General features: G+C 37.2%; 1 protein-coding gene across 1 annotated transcript; it reads right to left on the bottom strand.

The window, feature by feature from the left end:
• Window positions 1–4,502: 4,502 nt before the first annotated feature.
• LOC122668611 (transcription factor MYB64-like) lies at window positions 4,503–7,693 on the bottom strand. Its single transcript, XM_043865150.1, has 4 exons — window positions 6,879–7,693; window positions 6,655–6,781; window positions 5,772–6,545; window positions 4,503–4,652 (listed from the first exon to the last, which is right to left on the bottom strand). Exons 1-4 carry the CDS (start codon window positions 7,334–7,336, stop codon window positions 4,503–4,505), a joined length of 1,509 nt encoding a protein of 502 aa, XP_043721085.1. The 5' UTR covers window positions 7,337–7,693.
• Between the last annotated feature and the right edge of the window lie 5,933 nt (window positions 7,694–13,626).

Genomic DNA, 13,626 nt, shown 5'->3' with positions numbered 1-13,626 from the left:
TCTATTTCCTATCCAATGGGAGAAGGTGTAGATCGTATGATAGTGAGATCCTCACAACGTCCTATCGGCTCTATAATGGGGACCTCATTACATACCTCTACATCCATCATCAATAGGGGGTCATGAACAAAGATCTATCAATATCACACATGCTTTCAAAAATAGAGGGTAAACGATTACGCACAAAATATATCGTCATATATAGAAAATGCAATGCACAAGGTAACACATATAAAAATTGTGGTTAAGAGATGGTAGGTTTAGTGAGAATAATAACGTATTATTACTCTTACTAAATCAATAATTATTTAATTAATTTTAATGTGAAAAAGAATCATGCATCCAATGCATCAAGTGATGCACAAAAATAGTGCTTGCTCCATCCTATGACATCTTCATGCTTTGTCCTTTGCATCTCTATGCTCCTTTCTATCTCCTTCCTTCATCATATGTTGGCCTCTATCTTTCTTTAAGATCTTGAAATTCTCCAATGGTTGAACTTACATAAAATAAATAAAATTACAATCTAGTTTTTTATATACTTTTCTTGGGAAAGAAATTCCCTTGGTAAACACAACCCACCATTGGATTGCCCAAGGGGTGGAGTAAATAATTTTATCAAAAAGAATAGGGGGAGAGAGCATAATGCACACCACATTCTATATTTCACATGAACAATTAAATACTATCATCTACATAGATTTACAGATTAAATCCATTCTCATAATCACCAAGATAAAATAAGAATTCTCCATGATCTAGTCCAATAAGGTAATAATACATGTCACCTCACAACAACATGTGGAAAATTGGGTGAATGCAAATCACCTATTTAACCATTTAACTGTGCATGCATCCCAAAAAAAAATTAAACCAAAAAGACCAATAAAATACCCATAAAAAAAATTTTATTTTAAAAAAGGAAATAAAAAAAACTTTTTTTTTTTGGGCCTGCCAATGTACCCCACGCAGTCAGCGTGTACTGGCAGATCTACAGCCTACGTTCCATACGCTGGCAGTGTATATTGCCTACGTATGGAACACAGGCAGCATGCATTGCCTGCGTACCCTACGCGGGCAGCATCTTTAGCAAAAAAAAATGTTTTGTTTAATAAATATGAAAAGAGAAAAAAAAATAATTATTTTACTATCCTTTCTTTTTTCATATCATCCATATTGTGATCAAATCAAGACATGCATCCTCTTATTGAAAAAATAACAACTTTATTCTAAGAATATGGAGAACCCTATTCTATCAGAACCACAATCCAAACATGAACGTACAAACAACGCTTTGATACCAATTGTTGGAATTAAGCCTGATACACAACGGAATTTGGATCGGGTCAATACTTGTAGTTCATGATCAAGAGTAGGGAAGAAACAATTTCAAAAACAAAATTCATGGTTATCTTAGAATCGCAAGTGTAACTCCTCCTATAGATAATAAGTCTTCCAACTTGTGCAAATATGGAGATTGAAAAATTGTTCAACACTTTGAAGCTTGATCAATCTTTGAAAGTTGAAGAAGAAGCTAAATCACCAAAGCCTTTGAGTTCTAAACTCAAAATTTTCTCTAACTCAAAACCACACCAAGAGAGAGGGAGAGAGGGGAGGAGCACTACCAAAATCGTGGAGAGGCTCCTCCCTCTCCCTTTTTTATAATTTTGGAGATCCTTCGATCTCAAGTAATCCCCTTCCATCTTGGCCTTGCCTTAATCTTCTATTTTGGTGTTTTATGAATCTACTAATTTTTGCAACTCCAATTTGCTACTAAAGTGAAGACATTGAATCTCAAAAGAGATACAATCTTTTTAAACTATGGTTCGTGAGATATTCTCAAAATATCGCTTGTCATAATATAAAAAGATATTCAACCATAAATATTTTATACTCCCATATAATGCCATGTGTCCAATAAACTCTTTTATTAAATATAAGCCTTTTCACTTTCTTAATATCCCATAATGAATCATAGGTATGTACTTTAATGCTACTAATCCCCAATTCATCATGTACATTGATCGAGAGAATATATGATTGTGATCGGACGGCCATAAAATTTTGAAATCAAAATTCAATATATAATATATTAATTTATATTAAAAATAAATTTATAAAATATTTCGAATAAACACTGGATCCAGATTTTTGTCCGACCAATCACCGACTTTCTCTCTCTTAGATATTCCCCGTAAACAGGTAGTGGATTCCATGTTGAGAATCCTCTTTGTTTACAATGCGGGACCAAGAATCCAGTGCACCGGTTTATAGTCCTAACGGACATCAACCATTGGTTTACCAAAACCCGTACCACCACACTGCAACAAATAGAATCTCGCAAGTTTAAGGGCCATCGAGTGGCGGGTACGTGTATCACTTACACAACCAGTAGCAATACATAAGATATACGTACCAGATTCTCATCTATACACGTTCTCGACGTGTACCCACATCCATGCACCAAAATCACCATTTCTCGTGACATGCGATATGGAAATCATATAAACGGGATGTCCAGTCCCGTTCCCAGTTCAAACCAGTTTTAGATAAAGTCTTATGAAACATTCTTATAAGTTCAAATAAAATAATAATATGTAAATATTAAATTCAATAATTTAATACTTCGGGTTTGATGGACCCAAATTTCCAACACATTCCAATGTTTCAATACATTAAAAAGAAAAGGAGAACAAGAGGTACGGAAGAAAAAATATGGATTATAAACAGAAGGAAGACCTGTGAGTAGAGATTCATCATCTTAGCTAACCTAATCAACCTAGTTTAATGATTTTAGGAAGGACTAAGATCCAACCATTCCTAATATCTCAAAGTGACTCAACAAATATATACATTTAAGCTTGGGCATACAATTCCCAAAGTTTTCTGAAGCTTCTTTTTTCTATATGTCACGACCTTTGGAAGTTGCTTACCAAGCTTATGGGTCTATAGTCCAAATCTCCAAACCCTCAATATGAGGGAAGGAAATAAATTAAAATTCAAACCCATTACAAATAATTGTCCATATTGAATTCATCCATGTGGGGAAGAAGATAATTTGTGGAAAGAAAAAGAAAAACAGAGAAAAGTGTGGGAGAGAGAGAGCGCACACCCTCTAAAGCAGTACAAAACCAAAGCCAAGTGAGCTTAGATCAAAAAGTAGAGGAACAACTTCATTAAATAGCAACATAAAGGACTCCCTCTATCTTTGATAAAAAAAAAAAAAAATAAGGATAAATTACAAAACACCCTCTGAAAACGGAACGAATCTCAAGTCACCCCTTCTTCTCTAAAAATACTCAACCGTCCCCCTCTACACTAACAATGTTATCTTCAATCAAACCAAAAAGTGAAATGTCATATTTAACCTTAACCCATCCCTTTGTAACCCAACCCAACCCTAACTATGGTTTCAAACCCAACTCTCCATCTCTCCTCTCTCTCTCTCTCTCTTTTGTAACTCTCGGAGACGGTAGCGACGATGGTTGTTTCAGGCAAAACGAGCTGTCCGTTCTGTTAGATTAATTTGATCTGAATAGGGACAAAATCCCAAAAGCCAGGATCTCCAGGACGTTCAAGAACACAATTAAATAAATAATAGAAAACATGGATAGAACCACCAACCTTGTTTCGCATCCATGGTGACGATGATCGCATCGAAAAATAAATACCAAAGATCTAGTGAACTAGATCTATCGGATTGTACTTTTGGTGTAACTTTCATTTTGATTCTTTTCATCATATGAGATAAAAATCTGAAGTGTTTGTTTACAATGCAAATCAGAACCAACTTTCATTTCACATCCATGCCCACTTCGTGTAACTTTGATTTGCTTCTTTTCTTTTCTTTTCTATCCATTTCTATCCAACCAAACGTAGCCTAAGAGTAAACCAAATTGAAGCTAATTTTTAAAAAAACAAAAAAAAATGTACATTTATAGGCGGTAAAGCAAAGCCGCCACTAAATAGAAGATACCCAGTGTTGTTCAAACGCAGTAACTAAATTCCGCCACTAATTAGAAACACATAAAAGCATTTTTTTAGTTACTGTCGTTTTCTATATGGTATTATGGTTAGTGACATTTTTAAAAAATCGCCACTATATCATGTTTCATTTCGTGGCGGTTTTTTAAAACCGCCTGTATATAGCACTATCATGGGACGTTCGAAAAACTGCCACCATTAAATAGCTGCGGTACATTTCGTGGCAGAATTGTGGCAGTAAAAAAAATGACACTATTTAAATGGTGGCGGTTTTTTGCATAATTAGTGGTGGTTTTTACCACCGCTAAAAAGGATTTTTTTTGTTGTGGCAGAGTTTCAATAGAGTTCAACCAAAAAAAAAAAAAAAAGAGTTTCAATAGAGCGGGAAGATAAATAGCCAATGGGGTTCTGATTTTGATTGCCCTTGTTGTATTCTTAAAAGTTCTATAAATCACGGTAAAAATAGATATTCAAAGATGATTTGAAAGTGAATTATCTTTTATTTTTTTAAATCCAATCTATTCAGAAGAGCAAGACACACTTCTGCCATCCTGTATATGAGCATCCGATAGACATGCATCAGGTAACAGCCAAACTGTCCTACTCGCTAAGGACAAGGCCCTCCTAGCAAGAGCATCAACAATAGCATTAATGGCTCTTGGCATATACTGAAAAATACAAGATCCAAAACAACTTTGAAGATACCGAATATCATCCACAATAGGCCGAATCAATAATGGCAAAATGATAGTCTTCATTTGAAAGTGAATTATCACGATGTCATTATAAAAAGATATCATTGTCTTGCACCTTTTTTTAGTATACATGTGAAATAATAGGATTTACCCTTGTTGAAAAAAATATGTTATATTGAAAGGCAAAAAAGAAATCTTACAAATTATCCGACACTTTTAAGGGGGTATCGATAAGAAAATCCATGGACTGTACATGTGTATTTAGAATTTTAAATAAAAAAATTGAAAATAACTTATTATTATTTGATTATCAAAAGATGTCATTGTCTCGCACATTTTTCAAATACATATGTGAAACCACAAGATTTATCCTCATTGAATATAAATATATATATAATTTTACTAGGCAGAATAACAACCAAAACCTCGCGCTTTTTTTGGAATGAGGATAGTGGTTTGAATTCATGACCTCTTATTTGAGGAGTTGGTCTTTTGCCAACTGAGCTGACCCCTTGGGGTCTAAACCTCACGCTTTATTATTTGATCACACTACATATTCAAGTGCCAATTCAATGCAGCAGCCCGAATCGTTATCTTCTCCTGTTACAGCACGGTGTTGTAACGGATTGTGCAGCACTGCAGAGGCCATGTGGCACAACAGGCCCCACATGATGCACATGGCCTCTGCAGCCACCGCACGATGCGTTACAGCACTGTGCTGTAACAGGAGAGGATAAAAATTCCAGCAGCCCAATGCCGCTTTGTATGATAACATATAATGGGCTGTGTGTGGCAGCCCATGAGCTTGAAAAGGGTAGTAGTCAACCAGTTAAAGGTGAGAAGAATACGGTCCATTATCTGTGAATATGGACCATATATATAGAAGAGCACATGAGATGCGTCAAAACAGCGACCGTTATAAAATCATGAAACGCTTGTTGTTGAACCATAACCAACCAAATTAGGACTCTAACAGGTTACTTCACAAGTCCCTCCTACAAGAAAACAAATTTCTACGATTACATCCCTAGATTCACGATTGAAAGACATAAACCAGCACATTAGAAGCTACTGCTTATTGCCATGAGAGACCTGAGAAGAAGAGACCATCTCTATCAAATCAATATCTTTCTTACCATTTGAAGAAGACTCATCAGTATTCAGCAGCAGCAACAGATCATTGTTTGAATACTCACATTGGAAATTCTCAGCAACAGAGGATGAACAAGTGGATTCTCCATTCAGCAGATAAGATAGGTAGAGATCTGAGCTCAGATATTGAGATGTGCTTGTGTTTTCAACATTTTCAACAGTGGTAGTTCTTGGGGTTATGTTTGTAGCAGAGAATCCATATTGACCCATCTCAATTATTGGCTGGTTGTTCTCTATCTCACACAACTCCAGAGGATTGAAATTTATAAATTCTTCAAGCTCTTCATCATTCAATGATTCCTCAAAGACCTGTTGAATGAAAAGCAATTCATTATCACTTGTGGAAGATATATCTTTTAGTGAGAATTTGGTTGGCTCTGGAAGTATGAGATTGCATTGTTTTGATGGGACTATGGAGACTGATGATCCAGTGGTTGGAGTGATGGTGGTGGTGGTGGTGATGCAGTTAGTATCTTTCATGATCTTGCTTCTGATGTAGTCTTCTAGTATAGATGGATGAGATTTCCCTGCATGGAATACTGCATTTTTAATCTTTCTCCTTGAATTTTGCCTTCTTTTGGTGGCATTCCAATGGTTCTTGATGGCATTCTCTGTTCTTCCACTGATTTGCTTTGCAATTTCTGCCCATTTATTGCCAACTTTCTTATGGGATTCAACTAACACTCTCTCTTCTTCTTCGCTCCATGTATCTTTCTGCAAAACAATTCACCAAGAACCAATACAATATACAAAGGAAAGAAAACTAAAAGTGAATATATAACTAAAAAAGCCATGAAAACAATAATGGAGATTGGGAATTTACCTTGATATTGGGACGAAGGTGATTATGCCATCGTTCGCGGCACTGCTTTCCGACCCGTCCACCCAACTTCTGAGCAATCTGAGCCCATTTTCTTACACCATACTGCTTCACCAATCTAACCAGAAGCCTTCAAACCAAGAAAAGCAGAAGTAACATATAAATAAATAAAAATATAAGTTTACACTTGAACAGGAAAATATGAAAGTACTGTTCTCATGCATTACCTATCTTCTTCATCTGTCCACTGCCCTTTAATCCAATTAGCAGAAGCACCACGTTTCCCTTTCTTTCCCAACTCGGCTTCATTCTTCTCTTCCAAGGTTACTTCTCTCAAACCCATGTTATGATTCCACTCTTGAGTCATGTTAATGGACCCACCATCCAGAAACAACCCATCAACAAAGCTAATGTCTTGAAGAGTCTGTGATGAAACTCCACTTGGGTAACCATCAATTGCACCAACAGGAGCAGGACAAGCAGAAGAAGAAGAAGAAGAAGGAAAACCAAACACATTTGGGAAACCAACTGTCTCTATTTGACTCACACTTCTTTCTATTTGTTTCTGTGACAAATCATTTGGACTACAGAGAAACCTCCCCAAAGCAGTCAATGGCCTAGTGGATCTAGCCAAGTGAGGGTTCTTGGCTGGAATACTGTATCTGATACCAGCTCCTCCTTCCATGAATGCAGCTGGAAGAAGATGACGACAAGAAAAGAAACGACATACAAAAGGTATAGTGTATGCGGTTTTGGTGTATTTCCTTCCCTACATTTAATGGTCAGTCCCTTGACCTTCTCTCGGACAGGAGCTGAAAGAAGGGTGGAGAGATTAGTGGGCTAGTAATTAAGCAGTGACTAATTGATTCATTTGAAAAAATCTAACAAAAAAAATGGAAAATTTAGGAAAGTTTGATTTTATAAATTAAATTATTAATTATGAGATGAGAGGAAATTCGGGAGGATTTCAAGCCTTTCTCATTAATCATTTGGACTATGGTTAAGTAATCAAATTGATTTCAAAAAGACGACCCAAGGCCAAAAGTTAGAAGAGAAATTTTTTGAACTCCCATCAATTATAAGGGGAGAACTTGGTGCAGAATTTCAAGTTCTCTTGTTAAATCATTTGGACTAAAGTGTAAGTTGCAACCAGAGTTAGTTATTTCTGACACACACACACACATATTTAAAACCTCAGCCCAATCCTGAATAACCTTAGTTGGACCCAGGCCTGGCCCGACCATGACTCGGGGTCACTGTTGGGTCGAGCTGACCTTGATTGACCTTGATCATGGAGTTAGAGAAGGGAGAGATGCATGGATTGGACTAAGTCAGGCTGGGTCGGGGAGAAAATTATCAATTTTACATAAAATAACATCATAATAAAATATATTATCACTTATTATCTTCATATATAAAAATATTTTATAGGGGTGTCAATAAAGCACGCTCGACCCGAACCTGCCCGAACCCGCTCTGAGCCCGGCCCGGATCCGACCCTGATTTTTCAGCCCGAAGGGCGGGTCAGGATTTAGAAATAGCTTGACCCTGACAGGGTCGGGTCGGGATGGGGTTTAGGCCTCGGGTTGAGCCCGGCCCAGCCCGGGCCGACCCTGAATTGTTTATAAGTATATATAAATACTTTTATATATACAATATATAGATATATAGATATTTATATATATTATATTCTTCTTTATCCTAACAAAAAATAATAAAAGAACCCTCAAAACCTAAAAGCGATTCACATTTCACTCTACCTCATCTCTTTCCCTTCTCTTTCCCTTCATGCGCCGTCTCCAAACCCCATCTCTTTCCTTCTACGATGCCTGGATTTGCCTCATCTATCGTTCTCGTTTGGACTTTGGAGGAGAAGGCTGACAAGGAGTCTCCAAACCCCATCTCTTTCCTTCTGCGATGTCTGGAAAACCCTGGCAGGGTCGGGTCACAGTTTGACCATTTCTTGCGATTTGGTTAGGAAATCTTTTTTTGTTATAATGGCTGTTCAAGCTAAGCAGTTTCCAGAGAATCTGGATTTTACTTGGGGCGGTACGCAGGAATGGATAAATTCCAGTGGTGGGTTTTCTGATTTATATCTCAATCTTCAACAGCAAGAACATGCAACACTTACAGAATATCAATTTATTGGGAAATCACAATCTGTGTTTTGAAAATAGTCCCCTGCTTTCTTCTTCTTCTTCTTCTTTGTCAATGGCGTTTTCCGAGTCTTTAGCTGCTGCTCAGATTGATAAGCAGGCAGTGGAGATTGATCGATATATTCAATTACAGGTAATAGAACGGATTAATCTCAAATGGGTTTCTTTTCCTTCTTTGTTTGGACTTCATTTGACCATTTCTCGAAGATCGTGTGTTCTTTTCCTTCTTCGTTTGGACTTTTTGTTAAAATGGAAAGCAGGGAACCAAAAGTACTGAGGATATGTGAAGGCATACTTCGATTGTATCTTCTGTTTGAATCATCAGCAGATACAGGGAGTAGTTTCAGTGTCCGGGAAGGATCCAATTTCCTAGAATTTTCTGAACCATCAAAAGTGAGAGCAAGGATCTCCTCAGGAATATCAATTTTTGACTGCCAAGCCTCATCACTGAGAATTTCACCCATACTCTGCTTCTGAATTATCTCCTTCGTTTGGACTTCATTTGACCATTTCTTATGTTTGTTCAGGGTCGGGTCGGGTCGGGCCGGGCCGGGTTAGGGAAAACCCTGGCAAGGTCGGGTCAGGGTTGAGGGTTTCTTGGCCCTGCCAGGGTTGGGTCAGGGTCAGGGTTTAGGTTAAGGCCTCTATGGTCAGGGTCAGGGTTTAGGCAGGCCCGGCCCAACCCAACCCATTGACACCCCTAATATTATATAACAAAATATGTGTGACATTTAAAGTTTATAATATATATATATAGTATATCCATATATATTTTATAGTATAATATAAAATAGGGTTGGGGCTGGACAAGGCCGGGATCAGCTCGAGACCTCAACCCTGGCCCGACTCGACCCTGACTCAGGGCCAAAAATTTCTAGCTCAGCATAGGCCTTATTCGGGCTCAGGGCGGTTCAGGCCGATAGGGGCAAACTAACACCCCTAATATTATAGAGAGATAGAGAAGAAGAAGAAGAACAACAACAACAACACAAGGATTTTACGTGGTTCACTCCTGAGAAGATAGGCTACATCCACGGCCGGTGATAGAACTGGTTTCCACTATTTCTCTGAAACAAGTTACAAAACCCTTAGATCTCGCATATTCTCCCAACGAGATAAGGACACTTTATAGAAAAGCCCTAACCCAAAAAAGTACAGAAATGCCCCTAGATACCCAAAAAAGACCACCCGTACTGGGTCGGACCAAAACTGAACATATGTTGAAATACATATATCATTTCGAAGGTCTTGACGAGTCTCTGGCGATGACATTTGCATTTTTTAGGCCATCTGGACACAATTCGAGGCCGAAACGGCCCTCCGAAAATTTTCCACTGCACTTTCTAGACTAAGATCAAGCTTCACCAATAATAGAGGGGATGCGCAAAGGAATCGACAAGGGGGAATTTTTAATTTTGTAAGGGGCTGTGTTTGGGCGTAGTCTGCACAGGACCAAGCAAGATACCACACACACACCAATTGATTAGTGAGTGGTTTCAGTCAAGGAAAAAAGTTATTTTAGAGGAGGATTCAAATGGATATGTTGAGAGTGATTGTAGAGACTATGTAGAGGAGTACATGGAGGGTATTGTTTTTGGAGAGGAATAAGGAGGGAACTTTAGTTTTAGATGTTATTGTGGTGTATGAGAGAGGATTATTTGTTACCTTCATAAATTAGCATTATAGTAGTCAAATAGATTTCTTTTTAATTAGAAGGACCAATAGGTATGTAAGGATTGCAAAAGCATACCAGGAAAAAATTTAACCACATAACATAGATTAGTGGTCAAGAACATGTATCTCATAATGCCAAATAATAAGAAATGTGGGATTATGTTCCAAGATAAGGAGGTGAAGCTTAAAAGGAGAAAACTTTAAATTATTTAATATAAATCGATCAACAAAAAATGTAGGACTTTGATGGAGAGAAATCACATGTGGGTACACTAGTAGTATACCTAGGAATAAGACATGCTAGCGTGATGTTAGCCGTATGATTTTGTAATTTCAACTCAAATCGTTGGATTCGTACCTAGCGTTATAATCTTGATACGAAGCGAAGCAGTCAGACATATGGTATGTTTTTTTCCTTGTGAAATCCGAAGTCGTAGTATCCTACCCTGCTATGTAGGGGTGCAAGTTTGGCCCTGTCAGCCCGAACCCGTCCTGGCCCGCCCTGAGCCCGAACAGGGCCTCGGCTAAGATTTCTTGCCTTGAGGGTGGGTTAGGGTAAAAAATTCCTAACCCTGAGTCAGGGTCGGGTCGGGTCAAGGTTGAGGCCTAGGGTCGGCCCGACCCTGATTTTTGACCCTGATTTTGGCCCTAATTTTGACCCTGATCTTGGCCCTAAACTTGGCCCTGATCTTGACCCTGATTTTGACCCTGATCTTGACCCTGATTTTGACCTTGATCTTTGCCCTGATTTTGACCTTGGTCTTGGCCCTGATGATGAGCCTTGGTCTAGACCCTGATTTTGACCCTGATTATGTATAATGATAATATGATATTCTATTATATAAGAAATTATTAATGTAACAAATAACAACTAATAAGGGTTCATAAATTAGACTTTTAAGTACACTATATATATTATATAAATAATATAATATATATATTATATGGAGACAATTATTCCAACATGCAAATGCAAAGCAACATTAGTACATTACAATGCAAAAGAAAAACCAAATTAATTAATTCTTAGATGGAGACAATTATTCCGATGCAAAATATTTTGTCCAAAAACCTTCCCGCAAGGCTGCAATTAGGGCTATCCGGCCTTTGTATTTTGTTGCCCTTTTTTGTTTCAAGATTTTTTTTTTTTCAATTAAAGAATGGAAAGTGGAATAGTGGATGATCCCATGAATCTCACACACAAAAATCTATACGGCTACACTTCATCAAATGGACATAAACCTTTTAAAAAAAAAGTAATTATTTAAACTTTAAATTTAAAGCATAGCTGGAAAATCGGGTTTTGACTTGGGGTGAGTCACCCAAGTCGAGTTAAATACGACTCGGTATTTTACCTGAGTCATAAACTCGGCAAACGACCAGTAGCAACAAGCCAACGAGGGTCATAAATTGTTCAAGTCATATAATGCTATAAATATAATCATATCTAATCATATTTCTAACATTAAAAAATAAAAAAATGTGACTCATCTTGATCGAGTTTTACAAGGCTGACTCACTAGGGTTTTTTTTTTCTTCTTGAAAGATGAGTCATGTCAAATAAGACATGATTTTCCTACTATATTTATAAAAAATAAAAAATAAAAAAAAAACAACAAAACACATAAGAAAGGTGAGAAGTCGAGAACCTTGATCTACAAGGCGACGCCTAGACAACAATGTCGTCGGTGAAGAATCAGAACTTATCCACATTAAAATACTAAATCAAACCATGTCAATAGAGAATTGAATTAATAAAATTGCGACTTAGGTCGATTCAGAACCATATTTGGTTTAGCTCTAGACTTTTAGTGCTTTACTATAGTATTATACGTCTATACTCTATACTCTATAGTCTATAACCATCAAGGCATCAACCTCCATAGCATCAGGGGAAATCGAGGAAAGTAAGACATAGATGTTACTACTTAGTACTTATTGATGTTAGTATGTCACAGAAGCAAAGAGCAAGAGTAAGAGAGAACTAATCATAAATGACTTAACTCAGTAATTTTATTTATTTTTTGGATTAGAACAAAATCACCTATTCAAGGGAAAATTAAACTGACCAACACCGGGTCTGGTCATTTTCTAAGATTGACAACTGATGAATGTCCATGAGTCCATGACACTTGATCAGATTTTATAATTTTTTAATCAACTTAGGTGACTCGTCTTGATCGAGTCAAAACCTGGTTCAATTGTCCATGTATGATTTAAATGTCAAATTTTAAAATGACCAGACCGATCAAAAACTCTTTTTTTTTAAGAAACCAGTCCAAAACTCAAAGTTAATAATAGTTTATTTAAAAAACCCCAAAGCAAGTGAAATCTTTTTTTTTTTTTTTGGGCTTAAGCAACTAACCAAGTGAAAAGTCTTAAAAGTTAAAATTCTAACAAAAAAAAAAAAAAGTCTTAAAAGTTAAAAGTTAAAACGAATCTCATTCTCTTAACCTCTTCTTTTCCCATTTTACTCGAACCCTAGCAGAGTAGCAGCCGCAGCCTCCCCCAAACCCCAATCATCTTCTTATTCTTCTCCATCTCCGATGTACGATTGTCGGCGAACCTTCTTATAAGACTCAAAGCCTCAACTCCTCAACGGTGACGGCGACAATGATGACTCGGTTCCTCCTCTTCTTCTCCATCTCCGTTCGGTTACAGCGGCGATGACTCGGTTCCTCTTCTTCTCCTCCATTTCCGTTCAATTGCAGCGGCAGTTTCCTTAAGGCTCCCTCCCTTGCCAACTCTCTCTTGCAGCAATTACATTCCTGTAAGAATCTCTTTCATTTCATTCAAATTGTGCATTTAATTTATATCTAGTTCTCTAAGATGGGGAATGTGGTCTATGAATCACAATTTTTTATTCGTTTTTCTCCCTCTTCTTGAATTTCATATAAAAATCTTTTTATTATCATTTATTTTTTGCAGTGTAGATCTGCTGCTAGCCTGCTACTACTCTAACAGCCTAACAGGCTTGGTTCTCTCACTTGGAAGGAATAGTCAAAACCCCCTTGTATATCTTCTCTTTTCAGCTCTTGTGTTGCTTGTGAGTTGTGACAGCTTAGATGGAGAACGTAGTTTGTGAATCAGAATTTTTTCTCCCTCTTCTTGACTATCATATAAAAATCTCTTTATTATTTTTTTT

Source organism: Telopea speciosissima, chromosome 7 (assembly GCF_018873765.1).
Source record: "Telopea speciosissima isolate NSW1024214 ecotype Mountain lineage chromosome 7, Tspe_v1, whole genome shotgun sequence".
NCBI classification, from domain to species: domain Eukaryota; kingdom Viridiplantae; phylum Streptophyta; class Magnoliopsida; order Proteales; family Proteaceae; genus Telopea; species Telopea speciosissima.
This window is presented reverse-complemented; position numbering and strand designations above follow the sequence as displayed.